Below are 15,244 nucleotides of genomic sequence, written 5' to 3' on the forward strand. Positions count from 1 at the left end.
CTACAAGCAGATTGTACACTATATAGATATTGGAAACAAGTGACCAAAGGGGGTGGGGGATAGGTATATGCCATAGAAAAGGGAGTAGAAAGAAAACAGAGAGTGCATGAGCTGAATCACATAGCAGGGCAACCTCACTATGCACGTCCAAAGAAGATCAACGAAGCTGGTGAAGGGTCTAGAGAACAAGTCCTGTGAGAAGCAGCTGAAGGAACTGCAACTGTTTAGTCTGGAGAAAAGGAGGCTCAGGGGACACCTTACTGCTCTCTACAACTACCTGAAAGGAGGTTGTAGCGAGGTGGGTGTCCGTCTCTTCTCCCAAGTTGCAAGTGATGGGACAAGAGCAAACAGCCTCAAGTTGCACGAGGGGAGGTTTAGGTTGGGCATCAAGAAAAATTTCTTCACTGAAAAGGTGGTCAAGCACTGGAACGGGCTGCCCAGGGAAGTGGCTGAGTCACCATCCGTAGGGGTATTTAAAAGACGTGTAGGTGTGGTGCTTAGGGACATGGGTTAGTGGTGGGCTTGGCAGTGCTGGGCTAATGGTTGGACTCTATGACCTTAAAGGTCTTTTCCAATCTAAACGATTCTATGATTATTTGTGTCAGGATGGACAAGTCATGTACATGGATCCTCTGCATAGACTACAAAAGATACTGATTAAGCAACAAATAATTCAACCAACATACTTTCCGTAATGCGTTCATCCGGTCACCGGCTTTCCCCAGGGCAAAACCTGCAAGACAGAAACGAGGCAGGACCTTCAGAAAGCAAAAGGGGAAGGAAAAAAAAAAAAAGAAAAGAAAAAAAAAAGAGAACTTCACAAGTACATTTATTATTTGTTATTTCCACTCCATCGCACAGATCATACTCAGAAAATTGTCCAAAGAAAGCCACAGAAAGCACAGAAAGTAAGTTATGTTATGTATACCTAACAGTTATGTATACCTGACAACTGGATGCCAATTGCTTGTTGGCAATACAAATGGCAAAACAAATAAGGCTTAAGTTACTCTGTTTATTTGTCCAAACTTGTTCCAAACAACTGAATAATGGTGACTGCTTCAGCCAAAAAAAAGTCCAGTCTTCTGCTTAAAAAGAAAGAAGAGAATGAAGAAAAAGAAAGGAAAGTGATGCAGCTATATCAACTACATCTGTACAAAGAGCAGCTCCGAGACCCTAGAAGCAGCGAAGGAGACTGGGTTTCTGTTAGCAAAATAGAGAACATGAAAATTAGGTTTAAGAGAATAGTGCATTTGCAAAAATTGCGTGCCTGTAAAACAGAAAAACCAGCGTGCCAGTTTACAAACTGCGACCTAATTACCTCCAAACCCTCAGACCTACTCCTATTTATTAGGTCAGCTGTGGTAGCGATCAAAAGATTTCACAGCGGTCTCTGGGTATTTGCAGTCTGCTCAGACAGGGCATCAATGGACCGTATGGAATGAATAAGAGGATGTGACAACTGTTTTCACAAATCTGTAGTCCAACAATGTCAAGGTAGATCGAATTTAAATCATTTAACCTCAAATCAGCAGATCTATTTTGTTTGGTCCTTTGATGTTTCTGTTGTATCAGCTGGAGCTGTGGATTACCTGTATCCAAATGCCTAATCCCAAAATCAATGGGACTGGACCCCGTGGCCAACACTGACTCGCTAATTCCATGCAGACATTACAGGAGAAACAAGCTAGGAGAGATCCAGAAAAGAAATACCATCCTGATTGCTGTGGTGCTACAAGCAAAGAGGCTACGACTGCAAGCCTGGAGCCTGCTGCGGAAGAAGCAGCCGGGAGCACTGCCGCTGTCAGCTCCCTCCTGCGCCTGCTCTCCCTGCGCACGCACCCGGCACCCAGAGCCCGCTGCCAGTTTCCAACTCCTGCACAAGTAAACGCAAGGAAACTGCGCTATTCTTCTAAACACACGCGCAGAGCACAGCAGCAGCGTATTAATGCTGTGAAATCACACAACAGATTAGAAATTGAGGACAATGAGGTCACCTGGGAACCTCAGTTCAATCATTCAGCACATATGGTTTAAAGTGATAACATGTTTCACGAAAAAGCTTTTCAAAGAAGAGGTAGGAAGAATTTTTTCAGAGTAATTATCTTCTTGCTGGAGAACCATACCTTCCTCTAGATATAAATTTTCCTCCCCTCCAAACTAAATTAAAATACAGCTTTAGAAACACATCTGGACCTGAATTTTTCACATAAATGAAGTTCTGCAAAACTGTAGTTGACTGGAAATACAGCTGTCTTATTAAAGCTCTCCATACATCAGCGATACCTATTCTGTTCAGAATAAAAGGAGACTACAGTTAAAGGTGGGTGCTCTGAATACATATGGATTTTCTTTACTAGAGTCACGTAGCAATACAAATGCAGTTTCCTGTACTCTGTCCCAAATACAATACATGCCCTACTCCTGCCTCCTGACAGAGGTAAGAATTCTCTATCATTTGGATTATATTATTTGAATTATGTACTTCCCAGCTATTAATTTTCCACTGTTTTAACTAATTCTTTTTTAATTCTGCAGCACTGTCTTATCTCTAAGTCCATGTGAGGTCTAATGGTAATGTTAATGTACATCCATTTGTATCCACAGGAAGATGCACGGAAACTACCTCCTTATGAAGAAAAACGTAGCGCATTCAAGGGTGCTGCTTAAATAAAGCTTATCATACAGCAACAACAATAAAAAAAGCCTTTAACTCCTGGTATTTGAAAACTGAGTGAAAGATAAATATTATCTCCTCAATAACAGAACTGGAAACATGGAAGAAACCCACTGCTGTACATGGTGGCTACGTAGTGTCTTTACGCTGGGATCCAGGGCTAGTTAATCCAGGGGAGATGCTGCACTCCGATGCTTTGATTGCTTCAAGAGACAGCTTGGTCATCATCACCCTCCACACATAACTGTGCTTCAGTTCTGTTACAAAGAAATCACAACTAAACCGAACGCCTCTGACCAGTATTCTCAGTCTTTGCTCAGAAAGAAAAGAGGTTTCTTTTCACAGCTCGTATAAGATCCTTCAAAATCCTACATTTCTTTTGATTTGTTGTATTTAATTTATGCCATAGCATTTCTATGGTTAGACTTCAAATTGCTTGCTCAAGAGACCATTATAAAGAGTCATAAAAAAGAAAGAATTCAAATGGGTCAGCCTGCAGATCACCGAGGTTACTATGACGCTGGACGCAAAGGGGCCCAAGTATTCTATTGTTCCCTAAAGTATAAATATAGTATTTGTAGGAAGCCTGCAAAGCGCATTTTTTTCTTTATGATTAATTTTAATAAAAGAAAGCTTCCTAAAGAGGCTTAATATTTAGGATCTTCTGATCAGACGGATTCATTAAGAATTTCTGAATCAAGATGCTAGGCAAAACTACCAGTAAACCAGCCCCTTTTAACTTAAAGCAGTAATACTTCCAAAGGACTATCCTGACAGTTAGAGTGAAGGAGAAAAAAAAAAAAAAGCAGCCAGATTTATACTAATAATCTAGAAATGCTAACACTAGCTAGAAAATAACCCAGGAAAACATACAACCAGCCCCGCTGCCCCTTCCCACAAGGTGGTCACTGCTGTTAGAGCAAATGAAAATACAACCCCAAGAACCCCAACAACATGAAAGCAATTTTCAAAACGAGAAAGACAAACCCGTATCTGCTGACTCCTACCTCCTTATGACTCTGTCTGCTCTAGTAACCATGGAAGCCCAGATTCATCCCAGCCAAGCGCAGGCGCGCCTGTGAAACAGCCGGCTCAGCCGAGCTTTCTTGCACCGCCTGTGCCAGAGGACACGTAGCCGGCCCCCGTGCCCTTCCAGCACCTTCTGCAGGTGCCTGATTCTTTTCTTTGACTTGGGAGTAAACAGCTGCACTCTGCGGCTAGGTGATTAAGGCCAGGTGAAACAAATGCAGTATGCATGGCTGAATACTTTCAGGCTTTGATTTTTTTACAAAACATAAACAGTATCTACAATAAAATGAAACTGTGTGTACAGGAAAGCACAGGTGATCCCTTCTGGAAGGAACTACCAGTGGTTAGTGCTATCACTCTAGAGTTAAATAAAAGATGTTATTACCACTGGATAATATATGCTCCAAACCTAATCGCACATTACTACTTTTTCTAAACTCTTTTTACACACAAAACAAAGTGTTCAAATAAGTACATATATAATTTGATTATAAAGCTTACTTTTATAGATGAAACTCAAAATTCTTGCAGATATTTCCATATTGCCCAGAGGAAAGAAGAGTATATTTCTTTTTTTTTAAGCATAAAAAGTCCCCTTAAATCACCATGCCTCCTGCAGTCCTATTACAAACAATGATTAATTTGCTATCTCTTACATACAGTGAACACACATACCTGAAGCCCCTTTACCATTTCCGACAGCCACTAAAGCACGTATTGATTTTTTTCTGCCTTCCTTTGCCTTCATACAAAACACATTTTTCACCTGAAGGAAAAAAAACCACAAGGCATCTTGTTATGGCACAGTCCAACTGTTTTGGTTGCTTTTTTTTTTTCCAAAAAGAGTGTCAGTTTACCAAAAAGGAATTAAGAGTCTGTGATGAAACCTTACAATAATATGCTGCCTTTATCAATACACATCATCTGCAGAGGGACACTGGGTTCAAGGCATTAGATACTTCATGTAAAGTAAAGGCTGCTAAAAATCTATAGGCAGACACAGAACCTCAGCAGTTTCATTAAAATATCCCCTCTGTTTACCCGCACAACAGCCAATGCTCTAATGCTGCTAGCTTCACGTGGGATTTCATTATGATGACAAACCATGGGGAAAAATTGAAAGTGACATTAGCATCTCACTGCACCTCTCACATTTTAACATATTTTAGAACTGCTCTCAGGAATTGCTCAAGGTGTGTCATTGCTTCGCATGGATTAAAATTTTGGATTGAAATCTACTTGCAGACTGCAGAAGGCAGTCTCATCACTGAGATGACAGCTACTAAAAGAAGACTTCATTTAAGAGATGGGAAGAAGAAAATGGTATTTTGTTCCTGGAACTAGAAATGTTTTCAGGAACTCTGCAAGAAATTCAAGCAGAGATGTAAGAAAGCTCTTTAGCTTGGCGTGGGGGGACACACCTGGCCCTGTGGGTATGATTCTAGAAATCTAAATTTGCTTCTGTCTCTGCTACAGACTCCTCTATGTGACTATAGGCAAGTCACCGCTTTTCAGTCTCCTACCTTAAATGGTCTAATATATCATCTGAGATAATTTGTCTGTCTAGCTCCTGTTCTGGTTTCCTTGGGGTTTTTTTCTACATTAAAACATACATTTATTTAAATATAGGCATATATTTTATATACAGGTTACACACACTATATAATATATAAACTATATATAAAATATAACACAACACAGTATATATAAACACACATATGTATATAAATTGCATACTGGATATTGCTTGACTGTGTTAATATCTGTGTCTCAGAATTACCAGTGCAAAGATAAAAATCTACTTCGTGGTTCATTTCTGCCATTCCTCTCAAATGCATCAGGGTCTACTTTCTTGAGGCCTTAATAAGATTTCCATAAATTATAATAAATTAAACATGCATTGTTTATATATGAATTAAGCAGTGCTCTTCCCTTTTCCCTGTATGCAATTCTTCAGTAAGCTAGTCTGGTTCTAGTGTTATACATCTGAAAGGGATTACTATCAAATACTTGGTCATGGCTTAAACATTCTTACTGAAATTCACAAAACCCAAACCCAAACAAAAAATTCCACTGACATCACTAAGTACAGGTTAGGAACAAGGGCTTCTGAAGAATTTCACCTTCCTTTCATTAAAATAAAGATGCTGTTAAATTCAAGGCGCACATATGTTCTAGAAAGCACTCTGAAGAAGTATCAGCTTTGATAATTGCTTATTCCAAGTAATTTTTCTTTCTGCAATCCTATTGCTTACAAGAACAAGCTAAAAACCCAAGTCCCCTAAGGTGAAAGTGCCCGTGGAAACAGGCTACTTGCAGAAAATGCAAAATAATGATAAAAGAAAGAGAGTCAAGTACAGCGATTTCTCCAGGAGCATCAAGAGAATAGTATTTTTGCTTTGCACATACTTTTGTCTTCCATTGCCAATATTGGTAAGTACTTGTACAAAAAAAAAAAAAAGTTGGCACTCGGATTGTCAAAAACAAAAGGCCGTGATGCTTGTAGAAATCTACTCAAGAATTACTCTTCTCCCTTTCCAGAAGGTGGCAATAAAGACACACGCAATGAGCTTCTCCAGACCCTTCCCAAAACAGCGCTTGTCAGCCCTTTCCCAGCAGCTCTGCAGGAAAATGTGTTCCATCACCCATCGCAACCAGCACCTCTCCCGAACCGCTGCGAAGGGCTTTCAGGCTCGATAACGTACACGGGGAGCCGGGACAACATGTCCTTAGATCCCCCCGCCACCGCCCCGGCCTCCTTCCACCCGGGGAAGCCGCTCAGCAACGCTTCCCTTCGCCTGCAAAGAAAGCCTGCAGCGAAAGCCTATCATCAAACTGCGCTGGAATTAATTAATACACAACGAACAACGTGCCACTTTTAAAACAGCATGATCTCTGAGAGGTGACTGAAACTAAGGCACAATTTCCCCTATTTACTAGATTGCCACTCAAGCCAGACTTAAAGCTAATTTTAAAAATTTGAAAAGAGATGCGTGCTCAACCTTCATCACCGTGTACCTCAAACTGTCTCCCTGTACCCATTATCCATGGTGACAACACAAATTCCACTTTCTCGTCAAGAGGTGAGGGAACAGCATCTCTCAAATATAAAATGAAACCACCTCAAACATTCATTAAGAGGAGAAACAGCAAGCAACAGCTTCAAAGGCAGAACTGGAGGTGTGGAAATACACTGCAGTCAGACAGGCTGCTAACGGTTCTCGTGATTTCAAGTACTTACCCGCTGTGGCACTCTGTCAGAGAAAGGCGAAAACCCAGCGCTTCCCTAGAGGTTTTATTCTTGTAAAAGCAGAATGAATGACAGGCCAAATGAGTGGCTCTTGGAAAGTCCTCCCTTCTATAAATCATATTCTAGTCATGATTTTTAGCAACGTGCCACCTAAAGGCCCTACTCCTGACACCCGTATTCTTCTGTTACGCAGAGCAGTGTCCGAAACAGGCTGATCCCCTCAAGACGTAAGAACCTCTGGTCCCAGTGCCTCTTCTCTAAGGTACAAGGTGAGATGAGATAAATCGAGAGCAGGGTGCAGTGCTGGAAGAAAAGCACTTCCAGGCAAGTGAGCCTAGAAAGGCTCAGGGACATTGCTAAAAGGCTCGGGAAGCCAGTTATGGAAAACATTTGAATAATAAACTTGTACACAGAAATCAAGCCCATGTCAGCTAGATATGTCCATATCAGCCTTCTCTTCTCCGTGAAAAGGGCAGAGCAGATTTTTACCACAGAGACAGAGTATCTCCCAGCTGTAACTTAAACCTACCGTACCTAAAAATCAGAAATTGCACAAGACAGCTGGAGGGCAGAACTCCTGTTGCTGACAAGTGACAAGGGTGACACGTGGTATCCCTAATGGTGTGCAAACGGTGGGCAGCGGCAAGGGCAGCGCTTCAGAAGGCAAACTAGTGTCTTCTGCTGTGATTACCAATACGTGACCTTCTCGAAGAAAACAGCTAGCTAGAGAATTTATCAGCCCCTACTGATGCTTAATGTGTTAGGGAGGGCTGAATTCAGTAGCTCCACAGAGGCAAGGCTGCCACAGCTCCTTGCTGCCAGGTCCAACGAGCAGCAAGGTGTTAAGGGGTGTCAGGAGCGGACACCACCTCCCACAGCTCCCGGCCCTGGGCTTTGTCCTGCCTGGCCCGGAGCCCAGCCCCAGGCTGAGGGATGTGGCTGCAGGTTCAACAGCAGCAAAGCTGGGTGTGTATCCCAGAGAGACGTGCAGGACACTGACGTGTCCAGCCACAGCCCATCGCAGACAAGGCACTGCCTCAAGTAACACCTACGTATAGCACCTGGATAAAACCTCAGTATAAACAGCCATGTCCCCTTCCTTCTCTTTGGCTGGTAGAGACTGGAGTTCACTAGTGCAGGCACATCCACACCATTCTCTAGAGCCATGAGTGCACGCAGATCCTCTGAGTACCAGCACAGCCCTTCTGTCCATCAAATACCACTACCCAGGCCCTCTTACCCGCTTCATGGACCTTCTGCTTGCTGGCTGGTCCCGCTTGGTCCTCACCAGCAAACATGCAGCACTCGCAGGCTTCTCTCGCAGGCACCCGGCATGCACTGGTCCCCCTGAACACAGGCAACTGCTCCTCTGCTTGCCTGATCCCATGCCCAGAGCTCAGGCTTCCTACCCACTGGCTAGTCCAGCTTGGAATTTGCTAGTAAATTACACGCACACAAACGAACATCAGGCTTGGGGAAGATGCAGACCCTCAGCTGCCCGCTGCCTCCACAGCACCCGGCAGACAGGCTGCGACCTGCGGTCCTGTCCCCGGCACCAGCGCTGAGCCCCTGACTTGCTTCACCTGCCCTGGTCCCTCCTAGTAGCCGATTTTCAGGACACCCACCATTCCTGCGCCAGCAGCTGGTGGCAAAGACCCTCGCTGGCTCCAGCAGCTTGCACTGAGGCCCTGCTCGCTCCTGTTGCTGGCACCACAAGTGAGGGGTGCCCACACCACCAGTCTGGCTGCAGCTGCTGTCACCGATGTCACTCCCACTGGCCCCCTCATGTGGCTGGCACCCCGGGCTCACGTTCCGTAGGACCCTCTCTTAAGTCTAGAGAGCTACGACCCCTGGCACCCCTGGCACCCACAGGGCACCCACACCCCCAGTCTGACTCCAGCTGCTGGCCCACTGGCCACTCAATGCCAGTTCTTGAAGTCCTGCACTTAAGTCCCTGCAGACCTCACACACAGAAGTGACAAAGAGTGAGATTACACAGAGATAATTATGAAAGGATTTAGTAAGAAGACAGACTGTAGTTGTCAGGTGCAGGGCTCAGTCAGACAAGCATACAGATCGGCCCCAGCTTAAATGCAGCCAGCCCCTCTTATACTCCTTTCTGTCTATTCCTCCTCTGTTCTGCCTCAACAACTTCCATTGCACCTTCCTTCAATGTTTGCACAGTCCCAAGGACACCCCCAAACATGGCAGACCCTCAGGTTTGCATCCTTATCAGTTGCAAAGTACTGGATTTCCTGCAGCTTTTTGATAGCCCATCAATGAGTGTGACGAGCTTTGTTTCTTTTCTTCCCTCCATTGTGTCTGTCAGGTTTGTGTCTCTGCATATTTCACTTACAGCCTCCCCCTCTTCCTCAGTATCCCACTGGACCTCTATCAGATAACCTTAATGAAATAAACATTCTCACATTCCACATACCTTTAAGCAACTAGTGTGGCTGACCAGGTTTGGTTCTCATTACCGCCTGCTTTATCATTTGTCAGGTTTGCACCTCTGTATGTTCTCTTTTATGGCTTCTCCCTTATTACCTTTTTACATTGAAAGGGTCCTTTACCGCGCACCCTTAAAGGAAGAGGTGCTCTCTCCATCCATGTACCCTTACAAAAAGATGGGAATGCAGTCCCAGCGGGCACAGACTTCAACACATCTACACAACACATACATTCATACATACACAGCAGGCTCTGGCCCTGCAGATCGACACAAACAGAAATGAACAGCACTAATTACCTCATCCTGTTCCTCTCTCTGGCTAATCAGGGTGAAGGCCCATTAGTGGGAAATACATATATTCCAGTTGCTGGCACTTCAACAGCACACACCCCACACACCCCCCAAACACATGCACATAGTAAACAAGAGTCCTTAGCCCAAGAAAATAGTTAGAAATTGAGTTTAGTAAGAATTCAGGATAAACCGTACCAGTCAGACACAGGTCATGGCAAGACAAGTGTACCAACCAGCCCTGCTTAAATGCAAGCCACTGCTTCTATCTCCTTATCCCTCACTGTCATTTTCCCACTCTTGTTTCCCCTAAATCGCCTAGACCCCTCCCTTGCTCTCCCTTTGGTTGTGCTCTTAAGATCCCCTAAGTCTTGTGTAATACGGAAATGCTCTTCCTCTCCATTCCATAATGTGTCCTCTACTCCTTGGCAGCAACCCCCCCTCAGTCTATGGGGTGCTCTGGAGAGTCTCATCTTGATAGGTGGCACCCCTGGACCACTGGGCTGCAGCTAGTGCAGTGCAGCCCCAGGAGGAGCCAGACAGGGTTGCCTGTGTCTCCGAGTCTGTCGTTCTGGTTCCCCTGCCTGCCTCTGAGCTCCTCTGGTCTGTGCAGATGAGCCACCGATGCGGTTACACCTCCCCTAAGATGGTCCTGGGAGGAGTGCCAGCAGGGCGTTACTTGGGTCCCTCCACCTGCTTTTGCCCCTGCGCTCCCTTGTCTGTGGCCAGACAGGCCTTTTATCACATAACCTAACAGTCAGTACTTTCTCCAACTTGGTCATCATTAGAATAAAAGACTTATGTCTTGAAGAATTTGATTCAGTAGCTATAACCTCCGAGAAGCAGGAGGATTAGAACCAGCCATCCTGTTCAGGGTGCATCCATCCCCCAAGGACACAGTAGGTGAAGAATCTGCAGTACAGAAAATAACCTGGATTCCTCAACCCCTCACTCAGCGAAACAGAAGAAAGGTTTTGACCAGATACTTGAAGTGTTTTTCATACAGGCTAATTCATCGCAGCTCTGGGATAAGCTCCAAGTGCAGTTCTCATCCAAATCAGTAATGAGCCCAATCTGCAGAGAGACTAAGCCATGTTTAGTACTAATAGTTTTCCCTTGTCACATGTGTGAAATTCTCTCTTTTATAACCCATTAGGAAAAATAACACAGCTCAAATGCCCTACTGACACAGCGCATGTCTAAATGTGGCTTCATATTACAGCTCGCATCTGAGTACAGATCCCTTGGATTAACCCCACAATAATGCATGCTCAAAGCCACACTACACGTGTTTCCTCTCCAAAGGATGATCCGTAATCACGCCGAATTGTAATTCACTTAGAAGCTTCTGAATGTTCCAAATGCCAATTACTTCATCTGTACAGGCTGACAGGTAAAAGAGAACGATCTAATTACTGAAGCCACAGAACCAGTTGAAGGTAGCATCCCTAAACTCTACTTTAAAGGCAGTGCCAAAACTCTTGAGAATGCTGAGAATATCAGAAATAAATTCTCATGCACAGCCCTGACCTCTCATTCTTTCCTGCGACAGGCTGCTTCAGATGCTACCTTAAAAACTGTCTGAAACATTCATTGTCAGTCTAAAGACACTGCCAGTGTCATCCAGGGAACAGAAAAACCTCCCTGTAGTTCTAAAAGCAAAATCTAGAGCTCCAATACCACAGAAGTACTTTTGAGCCAACATCTCATTTGAAGTAAATTATTACTCAGAGAGTATCCTGTATACCATATAATTTTTCAGTCAAAGACGTCAAACAACAGATCTCAGACACTGTAATTTCATGCAGCATTTCCTTTTCACAAGCCTTTTTTATTGCACCCTTTGTAAAAACAATAGCTAGAAAACAATTTCCAATGACTTATGAAAAGAAACAAAGGGTTTAGACTGTGTATTAAGGAATATTCTTTTTGTCACAAGTAGGAAGTCTACTGAGATTAACTCTGTGGTCTTAAAACAAACACGCACTCATGGGTTTTTTGCTACTCTGTGGGAAGTTGGAACTATAGCCTTATCCTCTATTAACAATCCCCTGCTGCATCTCGACAATTTATTTCTGTTTAATGGATGCAGAACAAATGACTATAGAGCGATACAGTTGTAACTCTCTCCTGTGTTCATGTTCCCTACAGCTGCACGCGCAATACATTTAGAAATAAGACAAGGTCCTTCACATCATTTTGATGCAACAAACCTTTGTTTTTCTGACTTTACCCTGCTTTCCACGTGCCAACACAAAGCTACTCAGGAATCCCAAGGCAAGTCAGTTCTCTGTGGCTTGGTAAAGAAAGCCTAGCGGCTCCTAGCACCACTGCCCCTGAACAGAATGAGTCCCCCCCCAACCCATCTCTCTGCTGCCCCACTGACATTGCCAGGGGATGGATTCAGACGGTTAAATAAGTACAGGTGATATTCAACTGCCGGAACATAAACCTTGAAAGTTCTGCTCGTCTTTTCCAGCTAGGAACAGTGAGTGTTCACCCTGCTCCCGCTCAGGCCCTGGCTGGCACACAGCGGCCGCTAAGACCTGACGTATGCTGGGAGCAGCTCCGTCAGCCCGAGAGCAATGCACAGGCAAACGCGATGGCCAGGGAGGGCTGTAGGTCATGTGCAGCCACTGCCACTGTCCCCCACAGCCATCACCCTTGCACACTGTCTGGCAGTTTCTTCAGAATCCTCTAACTCACGGCAATGGTACAGACCAAACCTCCGAGCTGGATGGCATAAATATGTCAGCTTGCCCCCAAAGATTTTGAAGCGGATCTGACAGCAGCCATACTGCTGAGGCTTTCGCGCCTCCCGCTGCAATACGGGGAAGGATGGAGCACTCTTACTCCTCTTGTTTGACAACTGTTTTGCTCACAGATGCACAAATTACAAGTTATGAGTTATGAATCAGGGAACTTTTGAGTTAGAAACCTCGTGAATTAAATGATGAACTAGTGAATTCATGTGTTAGTCTAGTCAGTACAAAGACGACTGAGTGATTGTTTGATGTTTGTTCTCCTTCCTTGTAAACTCATAAGATCAAGTTTAATTTGCAGTGTATGTTGCCATCTAAATTTGAGCAATCCAAATGGACCATGACAAGCAAATCTAACACTACTTTGCACATGGGCAGCAACCCGTATCAGATGCAAGCTGTGCAGACCCTGATCAGAAAACTGCTCTTCCCCAAATTGCTCTCTTCAGTCTTGCTTCTCCAAAGTGCTTGAGGTAAACACTGCACCCCAACAGGTCTCAGACAATCAAAACAAGCATGCTTCAAAACTAGCTGAATGTCTGAAGAAAACAGGGGAAGAACAAGCAAACGACCAAACTCACCTGACAGAAAAAGCCAGCTTTAAGAAATTACAGGTTTTGCGTAAGTCTCAAGCCAGTCTCAAGCCAATTCAACTAAGAATAAAGTCTGTAAATACTACTACTGGAGGTAACGTGCAAAAAAAAGAGAAGATTCAGGGAAGACCTAGAATTTGGCTTCATTTACTGCACACTATCTTGTTTATAACACAAAAAGCTTTCTTCTCAAAGGCTTTCTGTAGAGTTCATCACTAACTCGATTCCTGGGAAAATGTAATTTGTACGCTTCTCAGAATATACACTCAATTATCCACTCAATGCAATTTACTTTGATTGATGCCGAGGAAGAACCAGTTAGCTATTTTTACTATGCATGTATTAAAAAAGATCTCTTTTGTCCTCTCTTCTTCTCTCCCTTCCAACACTCTTAGAAAGTAAAACCAAAAACCACACAAACACCCAGAAGAAAAAGGTCACATACAGTTTTATGTACAACGTAAGAAAGAATGAGAGATGACCCTGAACTAATTCAACAGTGTAAAATGATTTTGCATTTTAAGGATGAAAAAAGACCGTACCAACATCCCAGTACCCAGCTCATGACATGTGAAGCTCTGTATATGAACCAAAGCACCAGTGTACTTATATCTGCAGAAAGCAGCTTTTAAGGATAATATCAGTGTCTATGTTGCTGCCTTCTGCACCATTTATTTCTATAAATTGAGTGCATTGCCTGACCTGAACTTCTTTGACAAGCCCATAACTTTCTGCAATTTAACACTCACACACAAATCAGTGTTTGTTGGTTTTTTTTTTTTGTTTAAAAATTACAGTACCATATCCTAACTATTCTGACACTGACCAGGTTAAAATGGGACAATGCTTGCACAAAATTCTTTGAAGTTATCTTTCTAAGAAACAGGTAACGAAAACAAAAAAGCATAAACATAACAGCAAGTGAACAAAAGGCAGAGTCTTCACAACTGGCAGCAAACGTCAGTGTTTGACAAAAATACTTGAGATCTGTCTTTTGCAAAAGACATTATTTACACCTTATCTTCTCTCCTAGAAAGCTCTCCTTTATGAAAGACTCAGAGGGCCACTAACCTCATGTTATGCGCTTTCAGGCTGTACTGATGACTAGGTCTCACGTTCTAATTTTCATTGCACTGCAAGGCAAATACTACCACAACACAGGATAACATGTCGGCTACTTTTTGTACTGTGTCACCGTGTTGATTTCATCTGAGGATGGTTGATAACATGAAATGTTAACCTTCCAGTTAAAATAAGATCGGCATATGTCAACCACAGCAGTAAATTTTAATTACTACTATTACTACATTATGTTAAACAACAGTAAATACTACCACCAGTTCTATTCACAGCAATTCTTCTTATACATAATATATTGAGCAAAATGGGAAATGTGCCTTCAGGTTGGCAGGGAAAGAAAGAAACAGGTAGCCCAAGCCACCTACTCTAAAGTAATGCAACAGTCTGTGGGAAAGCCAGAAACAAATCCAAGACACAGTCCCTGCTGCTGCCCCTTCACACTCACCCCAGCTAGCTGCTTCTCTGCGGCAGCTTCAGCTCTACTTTACAGAAAAATCTGACCTTGTTTGTACTCTATTCTACAAGCAGGGAAAAATCAAGTTAGCTTTTCTGTTTCTACATTATAAGAAAAACTTTAATAAGCAATGTTTCTCTTTTAGAAGGGCAGCACAGCTTTTTTAGTAGAATAATTACAACAGAAAGGGGCTTTTGTGTTTTGTTCACAAGACAGTCCTTTTAAAAATGGCTTTCCGTTTCCCGCTGCAAAGCATAATTTCCCAGCAAACATTATTTTAATCTCCTGTACTGTTGTGAAGATAAAGATAATGGAAAAGACATATAGAAAGAGCATCATGTATGCAATCTATTTAAAATAAGAATGCTAAAAAAGATCTGTTTATTTCAAAACTCATATTTGTTATCAGAAAATTATAGGACTCCATTATCTTGGGCTCACTGCTGCCTTTGAATGTAGAAGTTTTTGCTGCTGCTATTTTTTTGCAAAAAGCACTCCTCTTCCTCAGTTGACATCTGTGGTAATCTCACATAACAGCAGAGCCTCAGCCTGCTTCTAAAAGCTTTTTTGTTATTCAGACATAATAAAGCATCGAAATAGATTTCTATAACACATGGAAGCATAGCACAGCAACTTATTTTGTTGTTTAATCGAAT

At 43.1% G+C, this 15,244-nt stretch overlaps 1 protein-coding gene across 1 annotated transcript in view; it reads right to left on the minus strand.

Annotated features, from left to right (window-relative positions):
• MRPS5 (mitochondrial ribosomal protein S5) overlaps positions 1–15,244 on the minus strand; it is a 59,625-nt gene that overhangs the window by 10,644 nt on the left and 33,737 nt on the right. The window contains exons 6-7 of the mRNA XM_055714244.1: positions 4,382–4,472; positions 687–733 (exon numbers count right to left, since the gene is read on the minus strand). Coding sequence (XP_055570219.1) covers positions 687–733; positions 4,382–4,472 — 138 coding nt within the window. The remainder of the gene's footprint in view (positions 1–686; positions 734–4,381; positions 4,473–15,244) is intronic.

Source organism: Falco cherrug, chromosome 6 (assembly GCF_023634085.1).
Source record: "Falco cherrug isolate bFalChe1 chromosome 6, bFalChe1.pri, whole genome shotgun sequence".
Classification (NCBI taxonomy): Eukaryota; Metazoa; Chordata; class Aves; order Falconiformes; family Falconidae; genus Falco; species Falco cherrug.